The 24730-nt window shown below is 42.3% G+C and overlaps 3 protein-coding genes across 6 annotated transcripts in view; 1 reads left to right on the top strand and 2 right to left on the bottom strand.

Annotated features, from left to right (window-relative positions):
- Window positions 1-1621: 1621 nt before the first annotated feature.
- On the top strand, window positions 1622-14651 carry stat2 (signal transducer and activator of transcription 2). Of its 2 annotated transcripts, none has more exons than XM_069708192.1 (24): window positions 1622-1812; window positions 2252-2394; window positions 2486-2630; window positions 3646-3741; window positions 3914-4006; window positions 4102-4180; window positions 4959-5038; window positions 5122-5270; window positions 5510-5668; window positions 5754-5843; window positions 6916-6975; window positions 7090-7113; window positions 7233-7326; window positions 7554-7601; window positions 8370-8453; window positions 8554-8652; window positions 8757-8892; window positions 9384-9436; window positions 10154-10239; window positions 10970-11106; window positions 11201-11389; window positions 11478-11532; window positions 11679-11770; window positions 13756-14651. In XM_069708192.1, the coding sequence occupies exons 2-24, from the start codon at window positions 2264-2266 to the stop codon at window positions 13959-13961; spliced, it is 2385 nt and encodes a 794-aa protein (XP_069564293.1). In that variant the 5' UTR covers window positions 1622-1812; window positions 2252-2263; the 3' UTR covers window positions 13962-14651. The 2 variants fall into 2 exon arrangements, with proteins under 2 accessions (XP_069564293.1, XP_069564303.1); XM_069708202.1 differs by having other exon boundaries at window positions 7093-7113.
- Window positions 14652-17800: 3149 nt separating this feature from the next.
- Window positions 17801-19834, bottom strand: gpr84 (G protein-coupled receptor 84). Its single transcript, XM_069708215.1, has 2 exons — window positions 19656-19834; window positions 17801-19124 (listed from the first exon to the last, which is right to left on the bottom strand). The coding sequence occupies exon 2, from the start codon at window positions 19121-19123 to the stop codon at window positions 17936-17938; it is 1188 nt and encodes a 395-aa protein (XP_069564316.1). The 5' UTR covers window position 19124; window positions 19656-19834; the 3' UTR covers window positions 17801-17935.
- A 1969-nt stretch (window positions 19835-21803) lies between these two features.
- The window catches only part of LOC138626528 (zinc finger protein 385A-like), a 31292-nt gene continuing 28365 nt past the window's right edge, over window positions 21804-24730 (bottom strand). For 2 of the 3 annotated variants that reach the window (XM_069708227.1, XM_069708237.1), the window contains exons 6-7: window positions 24065-24252; window positions 21804-23914 (exon numbers count right to left, since the gene is read on the bottom strand). In XM_069708227.1, coding sequence (XP_069564328.1) covers window positions 23501-23914; window positions 24065-24252 — 602 coding nt within the window. In that variant the 3' untranslated portion in view covers window positions 21804-23500. The remainder of the gene's footprint in view (window positions 23915-24064; window positions 24253-24730) is intronic. The other variant, XM_069708243.1, reaches the window with a different exon arrangement.

Raw genomic sequence — 24730 nt, forward strand, 5'->3', positions numbered from 1 at the left:
AGAGAGAGAGAGAGAGAGAGAGAGAGAGAAGAGAGAGAGAGAGAGAGAGAGAGAGAGAGAGAGAGAGAGAGAGAGAGAGAGAGAGAGAGAGAGAGAGAGAGAGAGAGAGAGAGAGAGAGAGTCGGTAGGTGGGTGAGAGAGAGAGAGAGAGAGAGAGAGAGAGAGAGAGAGAGTGTCACCAGAGTTTCCGTGATCAGGTGTGTGCATTCAGAGATCAGTACAACCACACCTAATGGAAAACACTCACACAGGTGTACACTGTTATTCACAGACAGACTTACACACCCACAACCACACATTATTCCACATTATTCCACATTATTACACATTATTCCACATTATTCCACATTATTACACGTTATTCCACATTATTACACATTATTCCACATTATTACACGTTATTCCACATTATTACACGTTATTCCACATTATTCCACATTATTCCACATTATTACACATTATTACACGTTATTCCACATTATTACACGTTATTACACATTATTACACGTTATTACACATTATTACACATTATTACACGTTATTACACATTATTACACGATATTACACATTATTACATGTTATTACACATTATTACACGTTATTCCACATTATTCCACATTATTACACGTCATTACACATTATTACACGTTATTACACATTATTACACGTTATTACACATTATTACACATTATTACACATTATTACACGTTATTACACATTATTACATATTATTACACGTTATTACACGTTATTACACATTATTACACATTATTACACGTTATTACACATTATTACACGTTATTACACATTATTACACATTATTACACATTATTACACGTCATTACACATTATTACACATTATTACACATTATTACACGTTATTCCACATTATTACACATTATTACACATTATTACACGTTATTACACATTATTACACGTTATTACACGTTATTACACATTATTACACATTATTACACGTTATTACACATTATTACACATTATTACACACCCACACTAATATCCAATAAAGAAGATTGTAATACCAACATCTCCCTCTGTGGTCACAGCCCCCAACCAGCTCCGATTACGGTCCCATCGCTGTCAACCCCTCATCACAAACACATACAATATAAGTCGGTAGCTTTTGTTATTGGACGTGGCAGTAGTATTTATTTACTTGTTTGAAAGCGGAAATCCTCAAGTAAAGTACAATTATCTCCAAAAGTGATGATATTAATCACTTTCCATCGCAGCAGAGAAAAACACAACCGTTTTTGGGGGGTTTGTTTTTTTGAGTTTTGGTGAATCACGTGCTCACTTCCGGTTCACCGCTTTCACAACGTCATTTCTGGGAAACGTTCACGGTAAACCGGCCGTAAGTTTCTATTCTGCTGAACACTCCGCTTTACCGCGGAGGGACATAAAAACGCACCAATGGCATTGTGCGCTTTTTTCATCGGATCCGCCAATCAGGTGCTTAGCTCTGACCTCGCGAGGAAACTGTCTGACTGCACGCGACATTTCGGCTCTTTTAAAGCCGTTAACAGCAGTGGCTTCAGAGCCAAAATGGCGCCCGGAGTTCGACGTCAAGAAGGCCATAGGGAGGTTAAGACGATATCCAATGAGGTGGAAATACGGAGGAAATAACATTCACACGCCTGCGGACTCCTCACGGGCAGTTTTGTTTCACCGACAATTAACAGCGACCGTAGCTGCAGCTTGTACCTCCGGTAACGAGAGCTGGCAATGCGCCGAAATTAAGATTGACTTCAAATACTTCTCAGTGGACTCGCTTTGACAACTTCAGATAAGGTGAGTAAACGTGTTGTCACCGACGGGTCGGGCGACGGTCGTCATGTTTACATAATCTTTTCAAGATCTTGCTAATCTGCAGAAAGTATTCTCGACTTGATCCTCTTTGATCAATAAAACCAGTTTTCAGTCGTGACAGTGAGTTTATGGTTCGTCGACAGTTTGCACTTTGTCCCCTCAGCGGTTGTTTACAGACATGTTTGACATAGCAGGACCAGTATGGCATCATACAATCTGTTGTATGGCACCCGGAGACGTTTTCACTTAAATGGTTTAATCTGGTTCATATGTGAAGTTTTGGATCATATTTACGGCGACTATCTTTGCAGCTTTATTTTGAAAGGTGCTTCATAAACCTGCTATTACTTTTAACGGAACAGCTGCGTTAGAACAATTGCTGTTTTCTGTATTTGTACATCCATGTTGGTGTGTGTCCCAGATCGTGCTCAGGATGGCCCAGTGGGAGAGACTGAGGCAGCTTCCTGCTGTGTACGGACAGCAGCTGCACGAGCTCTACGACAGGGATGCTTTGCCCATGGACGTCCGGCACTACCTGTCGGGGTGGATAGAGAAGCAGGAGTGGTAAGGCAGCAGCGTCTCTGACATCAGTCGACACACCTCAGTCCAGGATTAATGTAGAGGAACCTGTTTCTCTCCCGCTGTTGTTCGTCAGGGAAAGAGCAGCCCGGGACCACGACCTGGCCGCGGTGCTGTTCCAGGTCCTGCTGGAGAACCTGGACATCCAACACAGCCGCTTCTTCCAGGAGGAGAACTTCTTACTGCAGCACAACATCAGACGTTCAAAACAAAACTTTCAGGTTTGCAAAACTAAACCGTACCTCCGTCACATCTATATATGCATTTCAATTATCCTCTGTGAACAGAACCAGCTCCCTTCACAGTGTTTTACATGAGTATTGAATCACCATTTGCATGTTGCTTGAGAAAAAGAAAAGATAATCCGTCCTTCCAAGATTTCACTGAGTGGTTTTTGTTTTTTTTTGTGATTGTTGTGATAAAAAAATTGTTGATTTTACAGCCGATTTTCTCCAAAATTGCGACGTAATTTGTGGAGTTTTGAATGAGTTTTTTTTTCTGTAAAAGTGAGGGAACTCGCAAAAGTTGCAAATCTTGGAAAAAAAGAAAACATCTGCTGTCAGAATAAGATGAAGAAGAAGAACATGATGTTTACTTCTTATTAATTCAACGCTGATTGTATGCACACAAAGAAAGTGCAGTCTCTTGCGGCTGGAAGTGTGTAGAAAACTATTTTTACATATTCCTCATGTCAATGATAAGACCACATTTCCTTAAAATTCACTTCCTGTTGTTCCAGTTTGTGAGCATGAAGTTTATTTTGACGGGGAGATGAGCGGGAGCAGAGCCTTTCTGAATTTATTTTGAAAAACTTGAAAAGTTGTGTGAATTTTGCAAAATTGCAAACTCCTGCAAATATGAGGGAGATTGCCTGAATTTGCATTCACTATTCCCCGGAGGGACTGGAAAATGAACTCCCTGTCAGTATGTTGGCTTGTCAAACAAACTAGATGGATAGATAATTACTTCATTAATCCCACAACGGGAAATTTCTTCTGCTACAGCAGCATTTATACGGGGTAAAGCAATAAAGATAACATAGAAAAATATTAAATGTAACAATGCACAATATATACAATAATAATAGGCAGGAATGATCTCCTGTATCGGTCCTGAACTGTGTATTTGTACTTTGCAGGGTTGGACTTGTTTTTTCTGCAATTATACTGTGTGCAGTGCAAATTTGACTAACTTACTTTGCCTCTGATGTGGTTGTGATGCGTCTCTCTCTGACAGAGGTATTTGGATGAACCGTGTGCTCTGGCAAGCACGGTCCTGTGGTTTTTGGAGAAAGAGAAGGAGATCCTGGCGAGTGCTGATCTGGCTGAACAGGTCGGTGCGACAACTCGTTAAGGAATCGCCATCTACACGTCACAGCTCATTATTTTAGTGACTGAGAGAGATGCACATGTACTGAGTACAAACTTTCACTCGCTGAGTCATCAATACCCAGGACCACATCTGAAAGAAGAAACTTTCTCTGCTGTTTTTGCATTCGTCTCAGGTCCAGCTGTTGCATGTCGAGCAGGAAGCCATGGAGACGAGCAGCCAGCAGGACCTTGAACGTCAGTTGGCCGGCCTCAGGAACGACGTGCAGGTGCAGATCACGTTGCTCTGTGTTTTTACGTTGTGCTGTGTCGATAGAACATAAGAATTTTGTAATTCATTCTTCTTTTGGGGGGGGGGGTATAGTGCATGGAGCATACAATCATATGTCTGGAGGAGCAGCAAGACGAGTTTGATTTTAAATATCAAACACACAAGATGGAAGGTGAGCAGGTTAAAACGTTTGGTTTTATATTTCAGTTGTGATTTTGCAAATTCAACCAATCTCTGCAATATTTGGGGGGAGCTTGCAATTTTGCAAAATTCTCATGATTTTTCTGCAAAAAAATGCCGTTGACAGAAGCTCTGCTGAGTATTACGACATGAAGTGGCCTTTCCAAACAAAACTCACTTTATTAACAAAAATACTCCTGATTTACAATCAGCACGACTCTGCTCCGTCTGCTCTCAGCAGCAAAACAAACTGTGTACCGGAGGAAACAGGAAGTGACGGGGTTTGTGGTCTTAATATTAAAATGAAGAATACTGTATGTTAAATTAGTTTTATACACACTTCCAGCTGTAAGAGACTGCACTTTGTTTGGGTGGATACAGTCTTAATATGAAGTAAACATCATGTAAATCTCTTATTCTGACAGCAGATGTGTTCTTTGTTTCTATATTTCAGTCACAGACGGTTTGTTCTGGAAAGATTCATAACTTTAGAGTCTTTTTATCACTTTGAGCCCCGTGATGGTTCTCTAAGTTCAATAAATATATAAAGAAAGATTAAAATATTTCTGTGATGTGCAACAGGATTATTTATCACGCAAAGTCCTTTCATATTACTCTTTAGCAGGTAGTGCTGAAAAATGTGCACATTTTTTTTAAAACTTCCAAAATCCTGGCGGGACGGATATTTGCAGGTTCTGATAGTGTTTTCTGAGAATGACTGAATCACAGCTTCGTGTTCTCTCTCGTCTTCTGTGGAAACTGTTGATCAGCTGTGGCAGACGAAGCCGTGAGGAACGAACAGATGAAAGTTCTTCAGTTGCTCGTCAACAAACTGAACGACTGCAGAAAGGTGAGGAGCCGAAGATATTCTCAAATATCACCTTTGGCGCTTCAGTTTTCCTCACTTCTTTTTCCTTTCTTTTGACTTCTTAGAGCACCCTGTCCGACCTGAATAAGCTTCTGGAGCGGGCGGAGGGTCTGATCGAGCTGCTGGTGAAGGAGCTGCAGGAGTGGCAGAGAAGGCAGCAGAAAGCCTGCATCGGCGCTCCGGACAACGTCTGCCTGGACCAGCTGGAGAAGTGGTGGGTTCAAGTCCACCGGCTCCACATCAGTTCTGATGTTTGGCATTTATGACAACACTTCAATAAATAACCTCTCTCGTCAGTGCACGTAGAAAACCAGTCATTATTGTGATAATGACGTCCCTGATCCCGCCACCACAGTTATCACCAGTTCCTATGTTAGTGTTCACCATCTGCCTTTTCCTTTTTCTCAGATCTGTGAAAGTTATTCCCTCTGCTCTCCTCCTCTCGTTCTGCAGGTTCACCTGCGTGGCCGTGTGTCTGTTCCACGTGCGAGAGTTTCTCGTTAAGCTGGAGGAGCTGGTGGGGAAAGTGTCGTACGAGAACGACCCCGTGAAGGCCCAGAAACCGGCGCTGCAGAGGAGAACGGACACTCTTCTGAGAGCTCTGCTCAATAGGTCTGTCCTCTGTTTCACATGCTGTCTCACTGTCAGGATTTCTTAGTGGAATTTACTGACATCGTTGTTTCACTGTTCCCTGAAGTTCCTTTGTGGTTGAGACTCAGCCGTCGATGCCTCAGGGAAAAGGACAGATGGTTCTCCGCACCAACGTTCAGTTCTCCGTGAAGACCAGGTGAGCGTTGCACTCGTTGGTCACGTGATCTGCACATACCGCCATAATGAGACATTTCTGACCAATGCACTGATTGTGATGTGTTGTGTGAGTTTTAATGATTAAATATGTAGTAGTTATTATAATAATTGTGCATGTTAGACCACTGAGGAAAACCAACTAAGATATGATATGCTGTGATTTATTGTAGTTCATTAAATTAACCATCTTGCGATCACAATAATTTACACAAATTCAAGAAATTTCGCAAAAGTTTTGAAGTTTTGTTTTGGTGCAAAAAATTTAGTCAACAGAAACTCTGCTGAAAGTATTACAGCATAAAGTCGTCTTCCCAAACAAAACTGACTTTATAAAAAGAAATAACTCCTTGTTTGCAATCAGCAAGGCTCCGCCCCCTTCTCCTCTCACCATCACAACAAACTCTGACCCCGAGAAAACAGGAACAAGCGAAAAAAACAGAAGTGACGGGGTTTGTGGGAAATGTGGTGTTCTCGGCTAAAATGAGGAATGCTGCACGTTCAATTCGTTTTCTACACACTTGCAGCTGTAAGAGACTGAACTTTGTTTTTGTGCACAGTCTTTTTATTACTTTGAGCCCTGTGATGGTTCTCTAAGTTCAATAAATACATAAAAAATGATGAGAACTGGAATATTTCTGTAATGTGCAGCAGGATTTTTATCACAGGAAGTTGTTACATATTCATCTTTCTCAGGTTGCGCTTTAAAAAAAAAAAAAATATATATAAATTTTTTAAAAAAGATTATGCAATTTGAACGGAAAAAAAGTCACTTAAAACTCCACAAATTACGTCGCAAATTTTTGAGAAAATCTACTACAAAATGAAAATTTTTTGATCAAAACAATCACTCTGGTAAACATCACTGCAGTTCTTAAATAACATGAGGATAAGAAGGAGAACAAAGATGATTTCATGCATTTTTTTCCAAACCCTTGTGTTATCTTGTTCTCATGACTCAGGACAGTCAGACTTTTGTTTCGTACTGTAACCTTGACGCGCTCCCGGTTTCCTGTTTTTCTCATTAAGTTGTAACATCGACTTGATACTTTCAGACTCCTTGTGAAGTTTCTTGAACTGAACAACTCCATGAAGGTGGATGTGTCCATGGACAGGTGAGATGTTTTTCCCTTCACAGAATAAACCTTCAGTTCTTCACTTCAAACAATAGCGGTTGACGTTTTATTGCTCTCTTGTGGTCTCTGCTCTGTTTGTCTCACTCTTGAAAGTAGGGAGGCTCCTCAGATCAAAGGGTGAGTTTTTTTTGTTTGTAAATAACTTCTCCCATCTTACGTGATATATTTTTTAGAGGAGCTGCCTTTAACCTTCACATTTAATGTGAATGTGTCTTCACTCAACCTGCTCTGTGTAGATACCGTCGTTTTAACGTCCTGGGAACTAAAACCAAGGCCTTGAACATGGCTGAGAGCCAGAGTGGAGGCATGGTGGCCGACTTCAGACATCTAGTGAGTGATAACGGCTTGAAAGGAGAAAAATTCTTCAAAAGCTGCAGAGGAAACGCTCGGCAACAATTAAACATAAAAGCTTTGAATTATTCGAAGGATAAATCCTGTCCCATGTTTATTATAAACCAGTCTCCAGCAGCTAAACTCAAGTAATTAAAAGACTAAAGTGTTTTGCAGGAACCTCCCTTGAATATTGTGATGTTGATGTATAAATATTTTGTCTGCAGACTCTGAAGGAGCAGAAGTCTGGAGGTGGCAGTAAAGGATTCAGTGATGTGAGTTGACTTGTGCAAACCCGGAAGATAGCATCGCTGCTAATGCTAATAATTCAAGTTTATTGAATTGTGTGTGATCTGTGTGTGTTTGGTGTGTGTTCGGTGTGTGATCTGTGTGTGTTTGGTGTGTGTTCGGTGTGTGATCTGTGTGTTTGGTGTGTGTTCGGTGTGTGTTCGGTGTGTGATCTGTGTGTTTGGTGTGTGTTCGGTGTGTGTTTGGTGTGTGATCTGTGTGTTTGGTGTGTGATCTGTGTGTGTGTGTGATCTGTGTGTGTTTGGTGTGTGATCTGTGTGTTTGGTGTGTGTTTGTGTGTGTGTTTGGTGTGTGTTCTGTGTGTGTTTGGTGTGTGATCTGTGTGTTTGGTGTGTGTTTGGTGTGTTTGGTGTGTGTTCGGTGTGTGTTTGGTGTGTGATCTGTGTGTTTGGTGTGTGTTCGGTGTGTGTTTGGTGTGTTTGGTGTGTTTGGTGTGTGTTGTGTGATCTGTGTGTGTGTGTTCTGTGTGTGTTTGGTGTGTGTTCGGTGTGTGTTTGGTGTGTTTGGTGTGTGTTCGGTGTGTGTTTGGTGTGTGATCTGTGTGTTTGGTGTGTGTTCGGTGTGTGTGTGTGTTTGGTGTGTGTTTGGTGTGTGTTCTGTGTGTTTGGTGTGTGTTCGGTGTGTGTTTGGTGTGTGTTCGGTGTGTGATCTGTGTGTTTGGTGTGTGTTCGGTGTGTGTTTGGTGTGTGATGTGTGTGTTCGGTGTGTGTTTGGTGTGTGATCTGTGTGAACAGATTTCTCTGAGCGTCACAGAGGAGCTGCACATCATCTACTTCGACACTGTGTTTGAGCTGAAAGGCTTGTCGGTGGAGTTGCAGGTGGAGTTTCTTCTTCTTGTTCAGACTTTGTAAAAACTGTCATTAGTTATTAGGTGTAAAGAAATAATAATGATAATAATGCTTCCACGTGTGAACCCAGGCCTCCTCCCTCCCCGTGGTCATCATCTCCAACTCCAGCCAGCAGCAGAGCGCCTGGGCGTCGGTCCTCTGGTTCAACATGGTCTGTCAGGATCCCAAGGTGAGACATCGCCATCAGGGACGAGTTTCTAAATCACCATTCAAAATCTGCTCTGAACTACTCTATTAAAAAAACAACAACAATCCCTCGTTCTGGTTTTCCAGGATGTCATGTTCTTCGCCAACTCTCCTGCAGCCACTTGGCAGCAGTTTGGAGAGATGCTGAGTTGGCAGTTTCTCTCTGCCACCAAACGCGGTCTGGATGAAGCTCAGCTGGAAATGATTGCACACCGGCTCTTCGGTAAATTCTTTCACCATTTTCAGCTTCAGCTGCTCGTCTGTGGTCGATTTATGTTTTTGGGATAAATTTGTTCATGTGTGAGTCAGAAGATGATCCCAGGAAACAACTCGGCGTGACAGGAAGCTGAAATTGATAGATAGCAGCACCTCTAAACTTTGAACCGCGCTGCAGATTCATCTGTCTCTGATTAACCAAAATAAATCCTGTATCGATCGATGGTTGTTTACTGTTCGACTGTTCTCATAAGAATGAGGCCGACCGTAGATCGACTGGATGTGAAGGAAGACGCGTTATTGTCGAGCTAAAGTGTGTTCATGACTGCTGTATAATTTACATCCTTCACTGTTGTCTTTCTGCCATAGAAAAGTGTGATAATGAGAATCCTCATCTGATTATGATGATATTTGCTCAACATAAATTCACTCATTATTTGTCGGCTTGTTTTATTCCACATTATGTTTTACATGTTGTTGTTTTTTTTATCTTGCCAGGGAAGCAGCCGAACTACAATAGCTGCAAAGTATCGTGGTCAAAATTTAGCAAGGTAAGAATATGAAATGTTTTTCAGTGTGGCTCGACGGATTAACGAGAACTCAACCGCTCGACCCGAAATATCTCTGATTTAAAAAAAACAACCAAAAAACCCCTGCTGAGCTCAGCTTCTCTCCATCGTACCGCTTGGTTCTCTTTACTATGAAGATTACAGCCGTTGCTGAGCTGCTGGCCTGAATGCAGATTCTTAAGGATATATTTTATTGATTGATGGTGTGTCCAAATCCACTTTAGCTACTTTAATGGTAGATAATCTGACGCCAGAGTGAGCTGCAGGCTTCAGAGTTGTCGTACTCAATGGCCTAATTAGACAAAGGTGAGTTTTGGTCGTAACACGAAATAAAGCAATCAGTGTTCCCTTTGAAAAACAGGTATGTTCGTAGCTTCTAACAGCAGGTTTGCCAGGTTGTAGTTAAGAATGCTTCTCTGCAGAGGAAACGGATCTGAGCAGGTTGATGCACGTAGCAATAATCGGAAATATTATAATCGTTTTATTTTGAATTCCTTTGCATGGTTTTGCACTGTTGCACATCTGTGTGTTTTAAGCAGAGTATTTGTGTGTTGCAGTACCACTGAGCGCCACCAGAGGTTGGCTCCTGCTAACTGAAAAAAAAAGAAAAAAGACAACTGCATAGGTCTGAAACAAGACATCTTCATTGTTTGTGAATACACTTTGTATTGATGATATTTTCCACCTGTTCTGTTTCAGGAAAACACTCCCGACACTTTCTGGGTGTGGTTCGACGGTATCTTGGTGATGGTGAAAACATACCTGGAGGACCTGTGGAGGGAAGGGTACGTTTCCTCCACATTCAGTCAGGGTCCTGTTCTTTAAGTGAGGCAGAGCTAATTCAGGCTAACACGGTGCAATCAGGATAAAATCAGGAATTCAACACTAAATCTTTGATGTTTGCACTTAAATCACCTTTTAACAGTTTTGATTTTATTTCTTATTACCAACGTATGCGGTGGACAGACTACATAGTAATGCTGGGTGCATAATTGGTAGTTAAATGGATGTGAAATAGACTTTTCAGTGTGTTTTGAAAAAGGAAAGCTCACTAAAATCTATTAAGGAGCTGCTTTAATTGCATGATCATGTTTTTAGCACAGAATTCACAGTTAATCAAGTAGTTTGTTAAAGTTCAAGTGACTAATTGTTTCCCAGTTACAGACTTTATATCTTTTTTTTTTTCACATTTATCTGAGACTTTTTACTGTATAAACTTTTATTTTGCTGTTTATTTTTCATGCTAAAATTAAAGTGTAATAACTGTAATAGATGACAGTGATAGACAGATGTTCCTGTTTAAAAATGAGGTCATATCTGGTGTTCACCCTAAAACCTGTTGGCCACGATGCAGGTAGTTGTTAATCCACCTGCAGCCGATCGGGCTGAAGGATTTGTTTTTAACCAGGTTTTAAAAAATGAATCCAACATTTTACTCAGAAGGACAGGTCTCAGTTCAGCTCCTGTGAAATGAGAGTTTCCTGTCGGAGTAAAATCTTTTTTTGTGTGCTGCAGCCTCATCATGGGGTTTGTGAACAAAGGCAAAGAGAAATCCATCCTGAAGAAGAAACAGAGAGGAACATTCCTGCTGCGCTTCAGTGAGAGCGTCATCGGCGGAATCACCTTCTCCTGGGTGGAGACCACCTTCATCGGTGGGACGTCTTAAACTGTTAACTTGTACACAGAAATACAAACAAGCTGCCTGCCTCATTACACTTTCTATCTATCCTCCACTCTGTGTTTCAGGTGAGCCTTACGTAAAGACGGTCCAGCCCTTCACCAAAGTCGACCTTTCCCAGATCCCCTTCCATGAAATCATCAGGAACTTCCAGATCTTCGAGGCTGAAAATGTCCCAGAAAATCCTCTCCTGTACTTGTATCCTAACACCCCTAAAGACGAGGCGTTTGGAAAATACTACGTAGACAAGATCGGAGGTAAGGACTCCATACAGCACTGCAGATACGTATTATTACTACAAAATACAAGACATTTGAAATCACATGTGAACTCCTTCTCTTTCAGATGACAGCCCCTACATTGTGTACATCAGAACCAAGCTGATGTTTATTTCAAAGGAGTGAGTATGAGTCGGATTCACAGCGTCTGGCTTATTCGAATTATAACACAAAACTACTCCCTTAAATTCAACAGGCTAAAAACGCATTTCATCCAGGATGCACGGTGCCTATACCCGTTAATGACTGTTTGTCATTGGTCATGTAGGAACACACTGGAGGCTAAGTCACCAATGCCCTCTGACATGGCACAGGGTGAAGGCCTGGAGCCAGTCGGGCCTCTGTATGGAGAGGCAGCTGGTGAGTCATGGCTCTCCTTGCTGTCCAATCCAGCTAAAATCCTTGTCAGGCAAATCACGCTCCCCTTCGTCAGACAGCTCTGTCACCAGCTCTGTTTCGGTCCTGCGGTGTATGAAATCAGGAGGAACTTGATGTCAACATTCAGTAGAAGTTGTCAGGCGACAGCTATTGTTGAATTAACTGAAGTGTGATGAGGGTGTTGGCTGCTTCTGCTGCATGCACGTGGACTTCAGTCTGCTGCACTAAACATACAATCTAAAAGGTGTGCAGGTGTTTGGGTGGAAACTATTACTGACAAGTCCCTCCAGGAAATTCTTCCTGCGATCGCAACGATTAAATTCAAGCAATCTCAAGCAATTTTACAAAATTCGCTGTGATTTTCAGTTTGGATATAAAAGACACTTTATCACTTTGAGCCCTGCCATGGCTCTCTAAGTTCAATAAATACAAACAAAAAAAAGATGAGAACTAAAATATATCTGTGATGTGCTGCAGGATTATTCTCACAGGAAGTGATTACATACCAGTCTTTACCAGTTGATGTCAACATTTTTTTGTTGTTGTTGAAAATCTGGCACAAAATAAAACAATCAAAACAATCAGAAAAATGAACTGAAATCCTGAAGGGACTGTCGAAAGTCATTGATTTGATTTTACATCCTTTTTAATCTTCTTTCTGATGCTTTTACATTTAAACACTTTTCTTGGCATGAAGGCAGGTGACAAATCTACTTTAACCTCTAAAAGTGAATAACTGATTCAAGGGATAGTTTGGATTGCTTAAGGTTGTTTGAGCTGTTTGTTCATAGTCACTATTCCCTGCAGTACATGGAAGTCAGCATGTCTCCAGTTTGGAGAATCAGGCAGTTGTACTGGAACAAAAGCTGAGTTATGTAATGCTGCGGTCAGTGTCGACATCAAAATGTGTTTCAGCCACCTAAAAAAAAAAAAATCAACACCGGTTAACAGGATGCCGTTTTTAGCTTATCCAGCTGTCTTCAAAGCCACCAGACTCCACTGTCATAAACAGTCATTTTACAACGTAGAACTGGTTTATTGCTGGTAAACAGCAGTTCGATCTAAAATGTTAAAATACCGCCAGAGTCACACGACAACACACGCAAACTAAGCGTTTGAGGCAGCGGTCGACCAGCAACTCCCACGTTCTGCCAGGTAAAATGACTATTTCGGTCAAAGGACAGTGGTGGCTTCGAAGAGAGTGGAGATGGATATAACTGTTCTTTTCCAACAGCAAAGTAAAGCAGTGAAAATATGGTAAATATTGGTACTTTTTTGAGGTAGCTAAAACATGTGCATGACTTAACTTCCCTGCCGGTGCAGCTGCTTGCTTCAACAAACTGGGGACATGTGGACATCTACTGCAGCTTGGTGGAGGTCGGCACTATCTAAAATATACCTTTGAGTTATACTTTGTTGGTTGAATCTATACAAAAATCACAGTGTAAAAACAAGAACTTGCTGTTTTACAAAGGGTTATGTGATTATTTATCGGTCATGAGTCTTTTGATTCTTGAGACTTGTCAGATCCCCCAAAAAGTTGTTTATTAGAGCTTTTAAAAGCACTTTTTGGCAGATTTTTGACCATCTAATAGAGCCAGGGTAGCCGTTCAGCCTCGTACTGCAGTCTTTATGTGAAGTCAAGCTAAACAGCTGCTCAGTGTAATTTTAGTTATCAAGGGCACCATATAAGAGTTGTGTTAAACTGTTCCTTTAAGAATTAAACATGTATGTAACTTGGGTACAGTTTGAACTGCGATATTAAAAAGAGTTAAACTGAAATGACTGAAGAAAGTGATAAGCAGTTCATGAATGTTTTGCATGAAGCTCCTTACAGCATCCCTCTTTACTTTTTCTTTTTTTTGGCTTCCATTTTTGTCACTCTTATTTACCCGTGAAAGCATTTCCACAAATAAACCACACAGCCATGACACCAGAAACAACTTTCTCTTTCTCTTTTCCCTCAGAACAAGATGTGGATCTTCTTCATCTGCAGTGCCCTCTGGAAACTCACCCTGATCCCATGCTGAGTGGTTCTGTTGAACCCGCTATGGAGGATTTTATTACCTGTCTCAACCAGAACATCTGTGACATCCAGCAGGATGAGCCTGACTTCTGTTTTCAGGGATTTAACTGCCTGCCGCCACAGTCCTGTGGAAGCATTTTCCAGTAGGCCTGTGTGAGTGTGTGTGTGTGTGTGTGTGTGTGTGTGTGTGTGTGTGTGTGTGTGTGTGTGTGTGTGTGTGTGTGTGTGTGTGTGTGTGTGTGTGTGTGTGTGTGTGTGTGTGTGTGTGTCCAACCGAACCACTGTGTATAACTCCTCATCAGCTTTACTCTTCGTTACTGACATCGCAGCATCAACGTCAAACTGCGGAGTTCACAGAAAATCCAGCGTTAATATATTAGTCTGCTTTTACTTCTGAGATCCTTCACCGCCCATCTGATCACTAGCACCATCTCTTTTTATCATGTTGAATATTATTAGTACTATTTGAAGACACAAAACAGAGATAATTGAATGAGCTGGACTCGTATCCACTCCAGATTTAGCATTTTCTTGCCCAGACGTATATAAAGTGCTAGAAAATTGACCATGTACGTTTGTATGCAGGACTGTGGAGCACATTGCGTCGACTGCACATAATTTATTGTTTCAATGTTAGCTGTGAATTCTTTTGAGTTTGTTTTAATGTCGCCCCCTACTACTTGTCATAAATTCTACTTAAACATGCCACTTCCTCTGTTCAAGTTTTATGGTTTTATCAACCTGCTCATTGAAATAAATGTGACATATTATCACCAATAAAAGAGGAAAGGAGTTATTTATATTCTGTTCATGAATAAAAAAATTGTGAATTACCAATTAGGGATGTATTTTTTTTTTTTACATCATGATGACAGTAGTTTGCTGCACTAAACCTGCCTTAATCAAAGTTGTTAAAAACGGAGATAAAAGTTGAATTATGCATTTTCTGCTTTCAAATAACATGCAGATTTACGTTGATTTAAGTTGCTATTCATATACAGGCTGTATATGAAAGCACGTTACAGCTGAAGTTTTTTAATTTATCCTCATCTGCAGCAGCTGTTTGCAGCAACAGGTGTCGTGCCACGTGACGACCTGTCTTCAATTGAAGAGTTTATATTCAATGAAAAATAAAAGCAACTTTCTGTTCATCCCAACATCAAATCATTCTGAGAGTACAGTTTATACGACCATTGAGGCATTCAAATAAAATATTGAGATAAAGAGAATATGCGAATAAATAGACTTGACGACGGGGTGCTTTTGTTTTTACGGCAGAGGCGTCTCAATACGGCACAACGTGTTGTACAGGAAGCATTAATTAAGTTAATAAAGACATAGTTTGTTGCGGAACGGACACAAGACAAAAGAAAATGAAGGTCAGTGTGTACTTTACTTATTTTCGTCAGCTGATATATTTTTTTGAGCCGTCTGGCTGCGTGAGTAACGTTTTTCACATCTTTCCTCCTTTTCAATGTTATATCGCCGTCGTGGCCAACATTATGTCATTTATTTGTTTTATTAAATATATCAACAGCTTCATTTGACTTCCACTGTTCTTAGAGAATAAGAGAGAATAAGTTACACGTTTTATTTTGAGCAGAGTGAAGATCTTTATCAAGTCAGTGCGGTGACATATCACAAAGAAGTTTGGATTAATTCAGCTCAAGTTGTGGACAAAAGTTAAGGTGAAAACTGACTTTGGAAACGTGCACATGCCACAATAAAGTTATCCTCATAGATTTGCTAATATGCTAAACATTATACACTATTATACTATTAAAAGTTAGGATGGAAAATAGGGTTGTAAACAACTGTAAAAGTAAGAATGTGTTTAGTGAATGAACTGAACCACTTAGTAAAGGTCTGTTTACAGTTTAAAATGCTATGAAGTTATTTTTTGTGTTGTTTTTTTTTATGCAGGTATAACAACCAGAATCAGCTTTATGGGCCGGGACACATTGTTGTAGCTTCTCTCTCTCTGTGCAAACAAAACAAAAACAGACAGACATAAATAGACATAAAACATAGACACATATATGTGTGTGTGTGTATATGTATGTATGTATGTGTATATATATACACACACACACACACACACACACACACACACACACACACACACACACACACACACACACACACACACACACACACACACACACACACACACACACACACATATGTGTCTATTTATATATATACACACACATACATACATACATACATACATACATACATTACATACATACATACAGCTAAGAACTCCTAATCCATAATTACAATATGCAAGCAAAACATAAACAGAGATATTTGTTTACAAGCCAGATAATTGTATTCTCATGATTGGCGCCTGCACTCCGACGTGTCCCAAAATACTCCTGAAACAGGAGTTAAAGTAAAAATCGTCTCTTTCTTCCAATGCGACTGCCGGAGGCGAAGTGCAGCGCGTCCACGTCACCAACATGCGCCGGGCTCCAGGTAAGCGCTGTTGTTCACCATCTTTCTATCCTCAACATCTTGTCGCCCTGTGTGATGATTTTAAGACGGTGCGTTCGTCTTTGAGCCATCGCTTCAGGTCGTCTCCCAGATAGCTGTGATTTTATTGATTGCACATATATAGAAGGATTTCTCAGTTTCCCAGAGTCTGAGGGAAGTCTTCAGATGTATTTGTTTTCTAGTCCAACAGTCAAACATCCCAGAATATTCAGTTTACCATGACATGAAACAAAGACTAGCTGTACATTGGCATTTGAGGTTGGTTTGTTTTTCTAGCAGTTTTAATTGAAACAGCTACAGATTGATCATCTATTCAGTTAATTGACTGTTTCAGACGTTTTTAAAGACAGAAGACGAAGTGTTAAAATTTGATGACGACACGAGTGTCTCTGACTTCAATGTCTCGTGTGGAAGAGAAGTGTTGTAATGAGTATTACGGCCTCAACCCTCAGTAGATAAATTCCTCCACACAATTCAAACATGCATATGGACACACACACACACACACACACACACACACACACACACACACACACACACACACACACACACACACACGTCACACCGAGTGCGAGATCACCTGAATCCCTCTCTATCATTAGTCATGCACTATCAGCAGAAGCAGCGCAGAGTTGAGACACATTGCAGTCATCAGTTCCTGAATCACTGAAATGAGGCTCGTTGTGTTGGACTGAAATATCCTCTTCTGATTTTGTAACTTTTTTTTTTTTTTTTTTTTCATGTGATGTTAAAACGTGCAGACTGTTGTTTCACACACACAAAAAAAAATCTGTGCAGCTGTGAAAGATGTGTCACAAAATAGAATTTATTACATAGAATGAACACGTGATGAAATCCTGGGCAGACAGAGTAAATATTATAAAAGCAAGCAGCTATAAAACATCCCTTTAAATGCAGGGGAGGCTTCAGAGGAGGCTTCAGAGGAGGCTGCAGGGGAGGCTTCAGAGGAGGCTGCAGGGGAGGCTGCAGAGGAGGCTTCAGAGGAGGCTTCAGAGGAGGCTGCAGAGGAGGCTGCAGGTGAGGCTTCAGAGGAGGCTGCAGGGGAGGCTGCAGGGGAGGCTTCAGAGGAGGCTTCAGAGGAGGCTGCAGAGGAGGCTTCAGAGGAGGCTGCAGGGGAGGCTGCAGAGGAGGCTTCAGAGGAGGCTGCAGGGGAGGCTTCAGAGGAGGCTTCAGAGGAGGCTGCAGAGGAGGCTGCAGGGGAGGCTTCAGAGGAGGCTGCAGGGGAGGCTGCAGGGGAGGCTTCAGAGGAGGCTGCAGAGGAGGCTGCAGGGGAGGCTGCAGAGGAGGCTGCAGGGGAGGCTGCAGAGGAGGCTTCAGAGGAGGCTTCAGAGGAGGCTGCAGAGGAGGCTTCAGGGGAGGCTTCAGAGGAGGCTGCAGGGGAGGCTGCAGGGGAGGCTTCAGAGGAGGCTGCAGAGGAGGCTGCAGGGGAGGCTTCAGAGGAGGCTGCAGGGGAGGCTGCAGGGGAGGCTTCAGAGGAGGCTGCAGGGGAGGCTGCAGAGGAGGCTTCAGAGGAGGCTTCAGAGGAGGCTGCAGAGGAGGCTGCAGGGGAGGCTTCAGAGGAGGCTGCAGGGGAGGCTGCAGAGGAGGCTTCAGAGGAGGCTTCAGAGGAGGCTGCAGAGGCGGGTGAAGGGCGCGGCAGCCCTGCTGAGCAGCATGCGGTAGGCCTGTTGGAACTGCTGGTTCATGACGGCGTAGAGCACCGGGTTGATGCAGCTGTTGAGCCAGGTGAGGTTTGCACAGAACATGTGCAGCACCTGCGGGGCGCGGTTCCGTTTGTCGGCGATGTTCAGCAGCAGGAAGGGGACGAAGCAGAACACAAAACACAGGAACACGGTGAAGCACATGCGGGTGACGCGTTTAAACTCGACGTCGTCTCCTGAGGTTGTGGAGTGGGAGGAGGCGACGGGTGTCGCCGAAGACGGTGAACGGACGATATCGGCGGTCAGCTCGTTGGCTGTTGCGAAGCTCTGAGCGGACGTGGACGGCTTCTCCCAGGTGATCTCGTCCGTACTTCGGGCCGGTTCTGCCTGGCTGCTCAGCTCACAGCTGCTCGTCCTTCCGACGCCGCTGTCGTCGGTTCCGTGAGCCGAGGGCGCCGGTTTCCTCCTCGACGACCGGCGGCTGAGCCGGTAGCGGAGCAGAGCCCGTGATGCAATCCGCACACGTCTGTAGATGAGCAGGTAGAAAGCCGCGACGCAGCCGAGGCCGACGAAGAAGTAAAGAACCAGCAGGATGGTGGTGTAGGGGCGACCTCTGGTGCGATGGAAGCTGCACGTGCACACCTGCGGCACGAACACGTAGACCGGCCAGAGCGGGCCGAAGCTGGCCAGGCCGAGCGCCCACGTCGAGATCAGGAGTAGAACGAGGCCGCGGTTGGAAAACACACGGTCAAACACGGAGCGCTTGGAAACCAGGAGATATCTGCTCACCGCCAGCAGGCAGAGGGTGATGATGGAAACCGAGTTGGAGAGGAAGAGGAGCATGCCGAAGACGCGGCACCAGAGCTGACCGCTGCGCCATCGGAGGTGCAGATAGGAATCGACCGAGATGGGCTGCAGGACGACGCAGTACAGGAGATCGGCCGCGGCCAGGTTGACGATGAGCACGTTGAAGCGGGTCCTGAGACGGGCGTCCGAGAGGAAGGCCAGAACGGTCATCAGGTTCCCCGCCGTGCCGGTGACGGTCACGGCACATCCCCAGAGCACAGCGACGTAGCGGTAGCCAACGACAGAAGGACTGTAGCAGGAGAAGAGGTCGTCCTGCGTTTGGTGTGTTTGGTTCATCGGCATCCTGTCAGGGACCAGAAACAGAAATTACAGTAACTTCTTTGTAATGTGCTCATTTCCAGATTTAAACTCATCAGTGGCAGCGGTGAAACAGGAAGTCACCGCTTCACTACTTCTGTTTTTGCAAAAAGGGACCGGAGTGTTTGTTGGCTTAATGTTATTTTTGTGAGCATAGTTTTTGCAGTTTTGGGATAATATATTATATTTTTTTGGTTTTCTGAATTACACAGCTTAAAAATGTCCTCACTGTTCTCATGAACAAAGTAGAAACAGGCTTTGTAGACAGTAAGATCTCAAACAAACTGCTTTTTATGTAAGTTACAAAAAATTATGTATTTGTCAATTGTTTTTTTAAACTGAAACTTTAAAACTTCATTTTATAGATCATGACTCTCAATTAGTAAAAAAAAAAAGAAGATATTTAATACAGCTTTAACTAAACCAAGATAAAACTACACATCATTTTTACTTACAGTTTAATTTGTTGGTCAATAAGATTTGCTGTTTTAAAATATTCCAGTCGTGACGTTCTCACCTGAAGTGTCGGTTTTACTCGGTGTGCCGGCGTTATTCTGAGTTGTGTTTCTCTTCCTGTTGATATTTCTGCTCGTGTGCATCTTCTGTGTTGCTTCAGTTCTCTACATGGTGACATGGTGTGAAGACTGGTTTTTCCATTTTGTGTTTAAAGACAGGAAGAGGATGTCATTGGTTTTTAGTTTGTGATTTCAGAGATTGAACAGGCTCTTTGCCAACAGCGTTTGTGTTTATAATAATGTTCACATGATCAAAATGTGCTTTTGTGCACACATTAATGAAAGTGAAACTTGAAAGTGAAACTTTCATTAATGTGATTTGATGATTTAATGTGATTTATTTAAATGTGTGTTTATAGCCCCGTTCATCCTTTTCATGATACAACTGCCATTTTGAATCCTCGTGTTTTAGTGCTGATAGTTAAGGACCGAATGCTTTACGTGGCTCGTTTAGTATAAATAAAACGGCACATATTCAAAATACTTGCAGCTGTAGTCACACAGTTACGAATACAATACCGTGTCTCGGGTGAGCAAATATAAACTTTTTAAACATTTTTATATAGACAGTATATAAATAATCTCGGGAGTCCAACATTTTTTTCCGACTGCCAGCAGTCACACCTGAGCAGAAGAAACCATTTAAAAAGACAACATTTTCTTAAATGAATGTAGCACACTTACTGTGTTTTCCATCGACACCGAGGCGTTCTCTCCAGAGACACTAAGCTACTCAAATATGAAAATATGCTTGAGTATTTGTTTGTAGTCAAATGTCTGCATGCACTGCTGATGGTGCGTCTTGCTGTCATGCAATTTATCACAAGTATCTTATTTATATTTATATCTGTGGTTTCTAATTTTACACCAGTGAAGATGATCATTTTAAAAGGCAACACAAATTTTCCTCATAAAGGTCGATAGCGGTTGAATGAAAGTCGCAGGTGACGGTTGCAGCAGCTCGCAGCAGGCCGGTCCAAACCGTCGCATTATGACAGCGGCGTCACGGGGTGGATCAGCTGTGCAGCTGTGAGGTTCGCAGGCAGCGTGTGCAGCACCTGCGGGGCAGAGTTGTGTTTGCCGGCTTCGTTCAGCAGCAGGAAGATCGTCCTCCGCTCGGTTTGTTTGGTTCATCAGCTTCCTGTCACGTAACAGGAGTCAGAAGACACGTCAACAAAGTGCTTCCACAGACGAGACGTTGTCCGTCACCTCTTCAAATGTTTCAGTGTCAGCTGCACCGTCCAGCTTGGTGGCAGGTTTTTTTTTTTTAATTTTTTTTTGAGTTCCTCAGATTATAAACCTTGTTGTCATCAGTGAAATAACACGAGTCTCGGAGCAAGCAGCTTCTTCTTCATCATCATCATCATCATCATCATCAGGTGCTCCAGTTGTTCAGTTAAGATTTAAAATAACTAAAATGGAAGAATGAAGTCTCGTCTGGCGTCTTTCTACAAACAATACAAATTGTAGAAGCTGTGATCAGTATTAAAGGTCACAAATTAGACGACGTCTGAATCTTCTCATTTAGAAAGAAGGTCTCTACTAAAGTACTGGTAATAATACTAATAGGTTATTTAAGGCACACCTGGCTAAAGATTATTATTATTTTTATTGTTATGTCTTTATCAATCTCTCTTTTTTTCATATAAACTAATTTAACATTTGGTGGAAAGTAAACGTGCTAAACGGCCACAGTGATGTTGTTTGTTCTGACCAGCAGTTATAAAACCCTGATTCAGCATTTACGTCCTCTGTCACTTTAAATTGAATCACAATTATCCAGTAATATGAATTTTAGATGACCTCCAGTCCTCTTTGTATATGTTGTTACCTCGTCCCAGAAAAGCATAATCCCCCCCAAAAAATTCTGTTACATTCTGATTTTCTCCTCGTGATTTAAGAAATAAATAAATAATTGTCTGCTGCTCTAACCTGTAAAAACTCAAACTTCAGAGCCGAAATGTGGATATGCTTTCGTATATCAGTTCTGTTTGTTAGTCACTTATTACAAGGAATCTACTTCATAAAAATGTAGGAAGTCAAAAACTTCTACAACAAAATTAATTCATGATTTCATGTTATTATATATCATTAAATCTGAAAATAATTAAACTGGGGAAAAAAAAATCACCACTCACCATTTCTTACAACCATAAAGTCAGTTTAATGATTTAATATATAATTTCATTTAAATTTAACAATTAGGAAGCCCCGACGTGAACCATTTCTCATATTTTTAATGATCTACATTTACAGTTATGTTTCAATACACTTCTCCTAAATAACATTTATTACATTTGTAGACATTTTCTTTTTATTGCAGTTGACAAGAACAGTTTGTAGGAGTGCTCAAAGTATTGCTACAGATTCCATTTCCTAAAGCTTGCCACTAATGTTTGACGAGCCATTGTGACGGTTTTCACTGGGATACTTTAGGGGGGTCGAGGGGAGGTCGGGGGGAGGGGGAGGGTTGAAGTACAGGAGGCAGAGCTGACAAACTAAACATTTTTTAATCCCAACACAGGCCTATAATACTACCAAAATGTGTTGTTTTATTTTTTGCATACAACTACTCGTCTGTGTATGTGGTCCTCTTCTCTTCCTTTGATAGCATAATGCTGGTGTCTTCACATCCTACCGGCGCCGCTGTCCGTCTATGGCATAGTGCTGAAGGTGTGTGTGTGTGTGTGTGTGTGTGTGTGTGTGTGTGTGTGTGTGTGTGTGTGTGTGTGTGTGTGTGTGTGTGTGTGTGTGTGCGCGCGCGCGCATATTGCAATTAACCTGCTGCTGAAGTCACAAATCAACCGTTCACAGTGTTAAAATGATTCCATTAAGACACAGAAATCTTTCTGTTTTGCACAGTGATGCAGATGAAAATATGATTAATTTAAATGTATTTGAGGACATTTACATGACTTCTTACCTCCTACTTTTACTTCTGTGCTTTGCGAGACGTTTATCGACGTGGTTGCTATCGGCTGTAATTCAGGGAATCATCCTTACCCACTAAAATCTAACTTGAGGTTTCCCTCTTGTTATTATTTCCTCCAACCTGACTGCATCTTCCACAGATTGAGAACGAACACCGACGGCTACACAGCGCATCACAAGCCGATCACTTCCTCACGATAACAAACCCACATTTGCCCAAAACATAAATGCGTCTGATGAGCGCATCACTTCAGTTTTAAGACGTAGTATAAATTCCTGCTCTGACTTCCTGTTTCTCTCCCACCGAGGTAAATAGAGACCTTAAAGACCAGCTGCGATAATGTCGACATACAGCACAGAGAAGTGTGAATGATATATGGAAGTTGCAGGAACCTTTTTTTTTTTTTTTTTTAAATTTTTTTTTCTCTCCTCATGGGCCACAAAAGCAGAACCTACAGTGGATCAGTCCACTCTGCTGTGACAGCTACGGTATGACACCAGCTAACATGAGAGGCAGCTACTAAATCTAACCCCCAGTTTGTTTATACTAATGCTTTGGATAGGTGATGGGTTATTCCTGCACAGAGGAACATTCAAAACATAAGAGAGGTAGGGTTTTGAGTCCGATGCAGTGGATCATAAGAGGGTTGAAGATATTTAGTCAGTTGCAGTTTGCAGGATGCAGGAAGTCCGTGCTTGATTTTAAAGTTCCTCGTCGGACTATCTGCTCAGTCAGTCCGCCCGGTGACAGATAGTAAAGTGATGAAGGGAAACGGGAGAGGATGAAAACAAACATCTCTACACAATGCACCGTGAAGAGTCATATTTACGTTCACTGTTTTTGTTCTCTCGACGGCACGTGTCCTCCGATTCACAGTGTGCTTCTTCTTCCTGATTCATCCTCGTCCGTCCGCCGTTAGTACGGCGTGAAGAGGATCGGCCCGTGGGCGGTGCGGATGGGTCCGGGGGCCGGCCTCAGCAGGCTGAGCGGTGTTCCCTGCAGGAGGTGGTGGTGGGGGTGGTGGGGGTGATGGTGCGGGTGATGATGCTGGGTCGAAGCACGTAGTGCCAGCTGATTGGAGGAAGCTGCCGCTGCCATCACCGCAGCAACAGCCAGAGGATTTGGTAAAAGTCCGGCCCCCAGAGTTTTTGGAAGTTCCTTTGAGGGAAAATCGAGAAGATAAAAGTGAAACAACTTTAAGGAATAAATCTTAATGATGATTTGATGAAGGAGAATAAATACCATAAAGTCTGTGCGCTTCTTGTGCCGACTGAGAAGAGGATTAGGTTTCCCTGCGACTCCATCCCGATGCCTCCGGCTTGATATATGCTGGAGCATAAAATGAGACAAATATTCAGATTGTCTGTAAAATAATCCTCTCGGCTTCTTTCTTTCTTTCTTTCTTTCTTTCTTTCTTTCTTTCTTTCTTTCTTTCTTTCTTTCTTTCTTTCTTTCTTTCTTTTTTTGTGGGTTTCTCACCTGTTTGAGCTGCAGCTCGGAGTTGACCCTGACGTTGCAGATCTCACAGTGGAAGGTGCGTTCCTGAGTGTTGGGGTCAGTGGACAGATCCCCTCCCTGCTCAGGGCTCAGTTTAGGACCCAGGCGTGGGTATGCTTTAATGGGTCCCAGTCCACTTCGAGCCTCCAGGATAGTTTTGTGTTTGGTACCTGGCAACAACAGGAGACGGTTTCTACAGGTAAAAGTGAGGCCATGTTATGTTGTGATGCATGTTGTAAATACCAAAGTCTGCTCATGTGAATGTTTTTCATGTAAATTTGAACATCTGTATTTCTGTTTCACTCACACAAACTTGATGAGCATCATGTGGCATGATTAAAATGTCCAGAACGGGTACTAACTGGAAAACGGTTGTTTAAAAACTGAAGCGCTGGATGTTATAAATAGTTTTTTCTGTCATTGCATCGGTTGAGTGAGATAATCTGCAGTGATTATGATGATGAGGTTTTTATCGCCATCCGTTTACTCCTAGTTAAACCATGTTTGGTTTGACCTGCTGTTCTCACCACTAGGTGGCAGTAGTGAACCTGCTTTAGCTTCTTAGGTGAGGAATCCTCTCTGAAGAGATGTTTTTTTTAATTTTGCATAATTTGTAGAGATGTATTTCTCTCTGGTGACGTCACAACG

The sequence above is a fragment of the Brachyistius frenatus genome, unplaced genomic scaffold, assembly GCF_029030835.1.
Source record: "Brachyistius frenatus isolate BFR_SWC_R1_liver_20210118 unplaced genomic scaffold, ASM2903083v1 Contig_4, whole genome shotgun sequence".
Classification (NCBI taxonomy): Eukaryota; Metazoa; Chordata; class Actinopteri; family Embiotocidae; genus Brachyistius; species Brachyistius frenatus.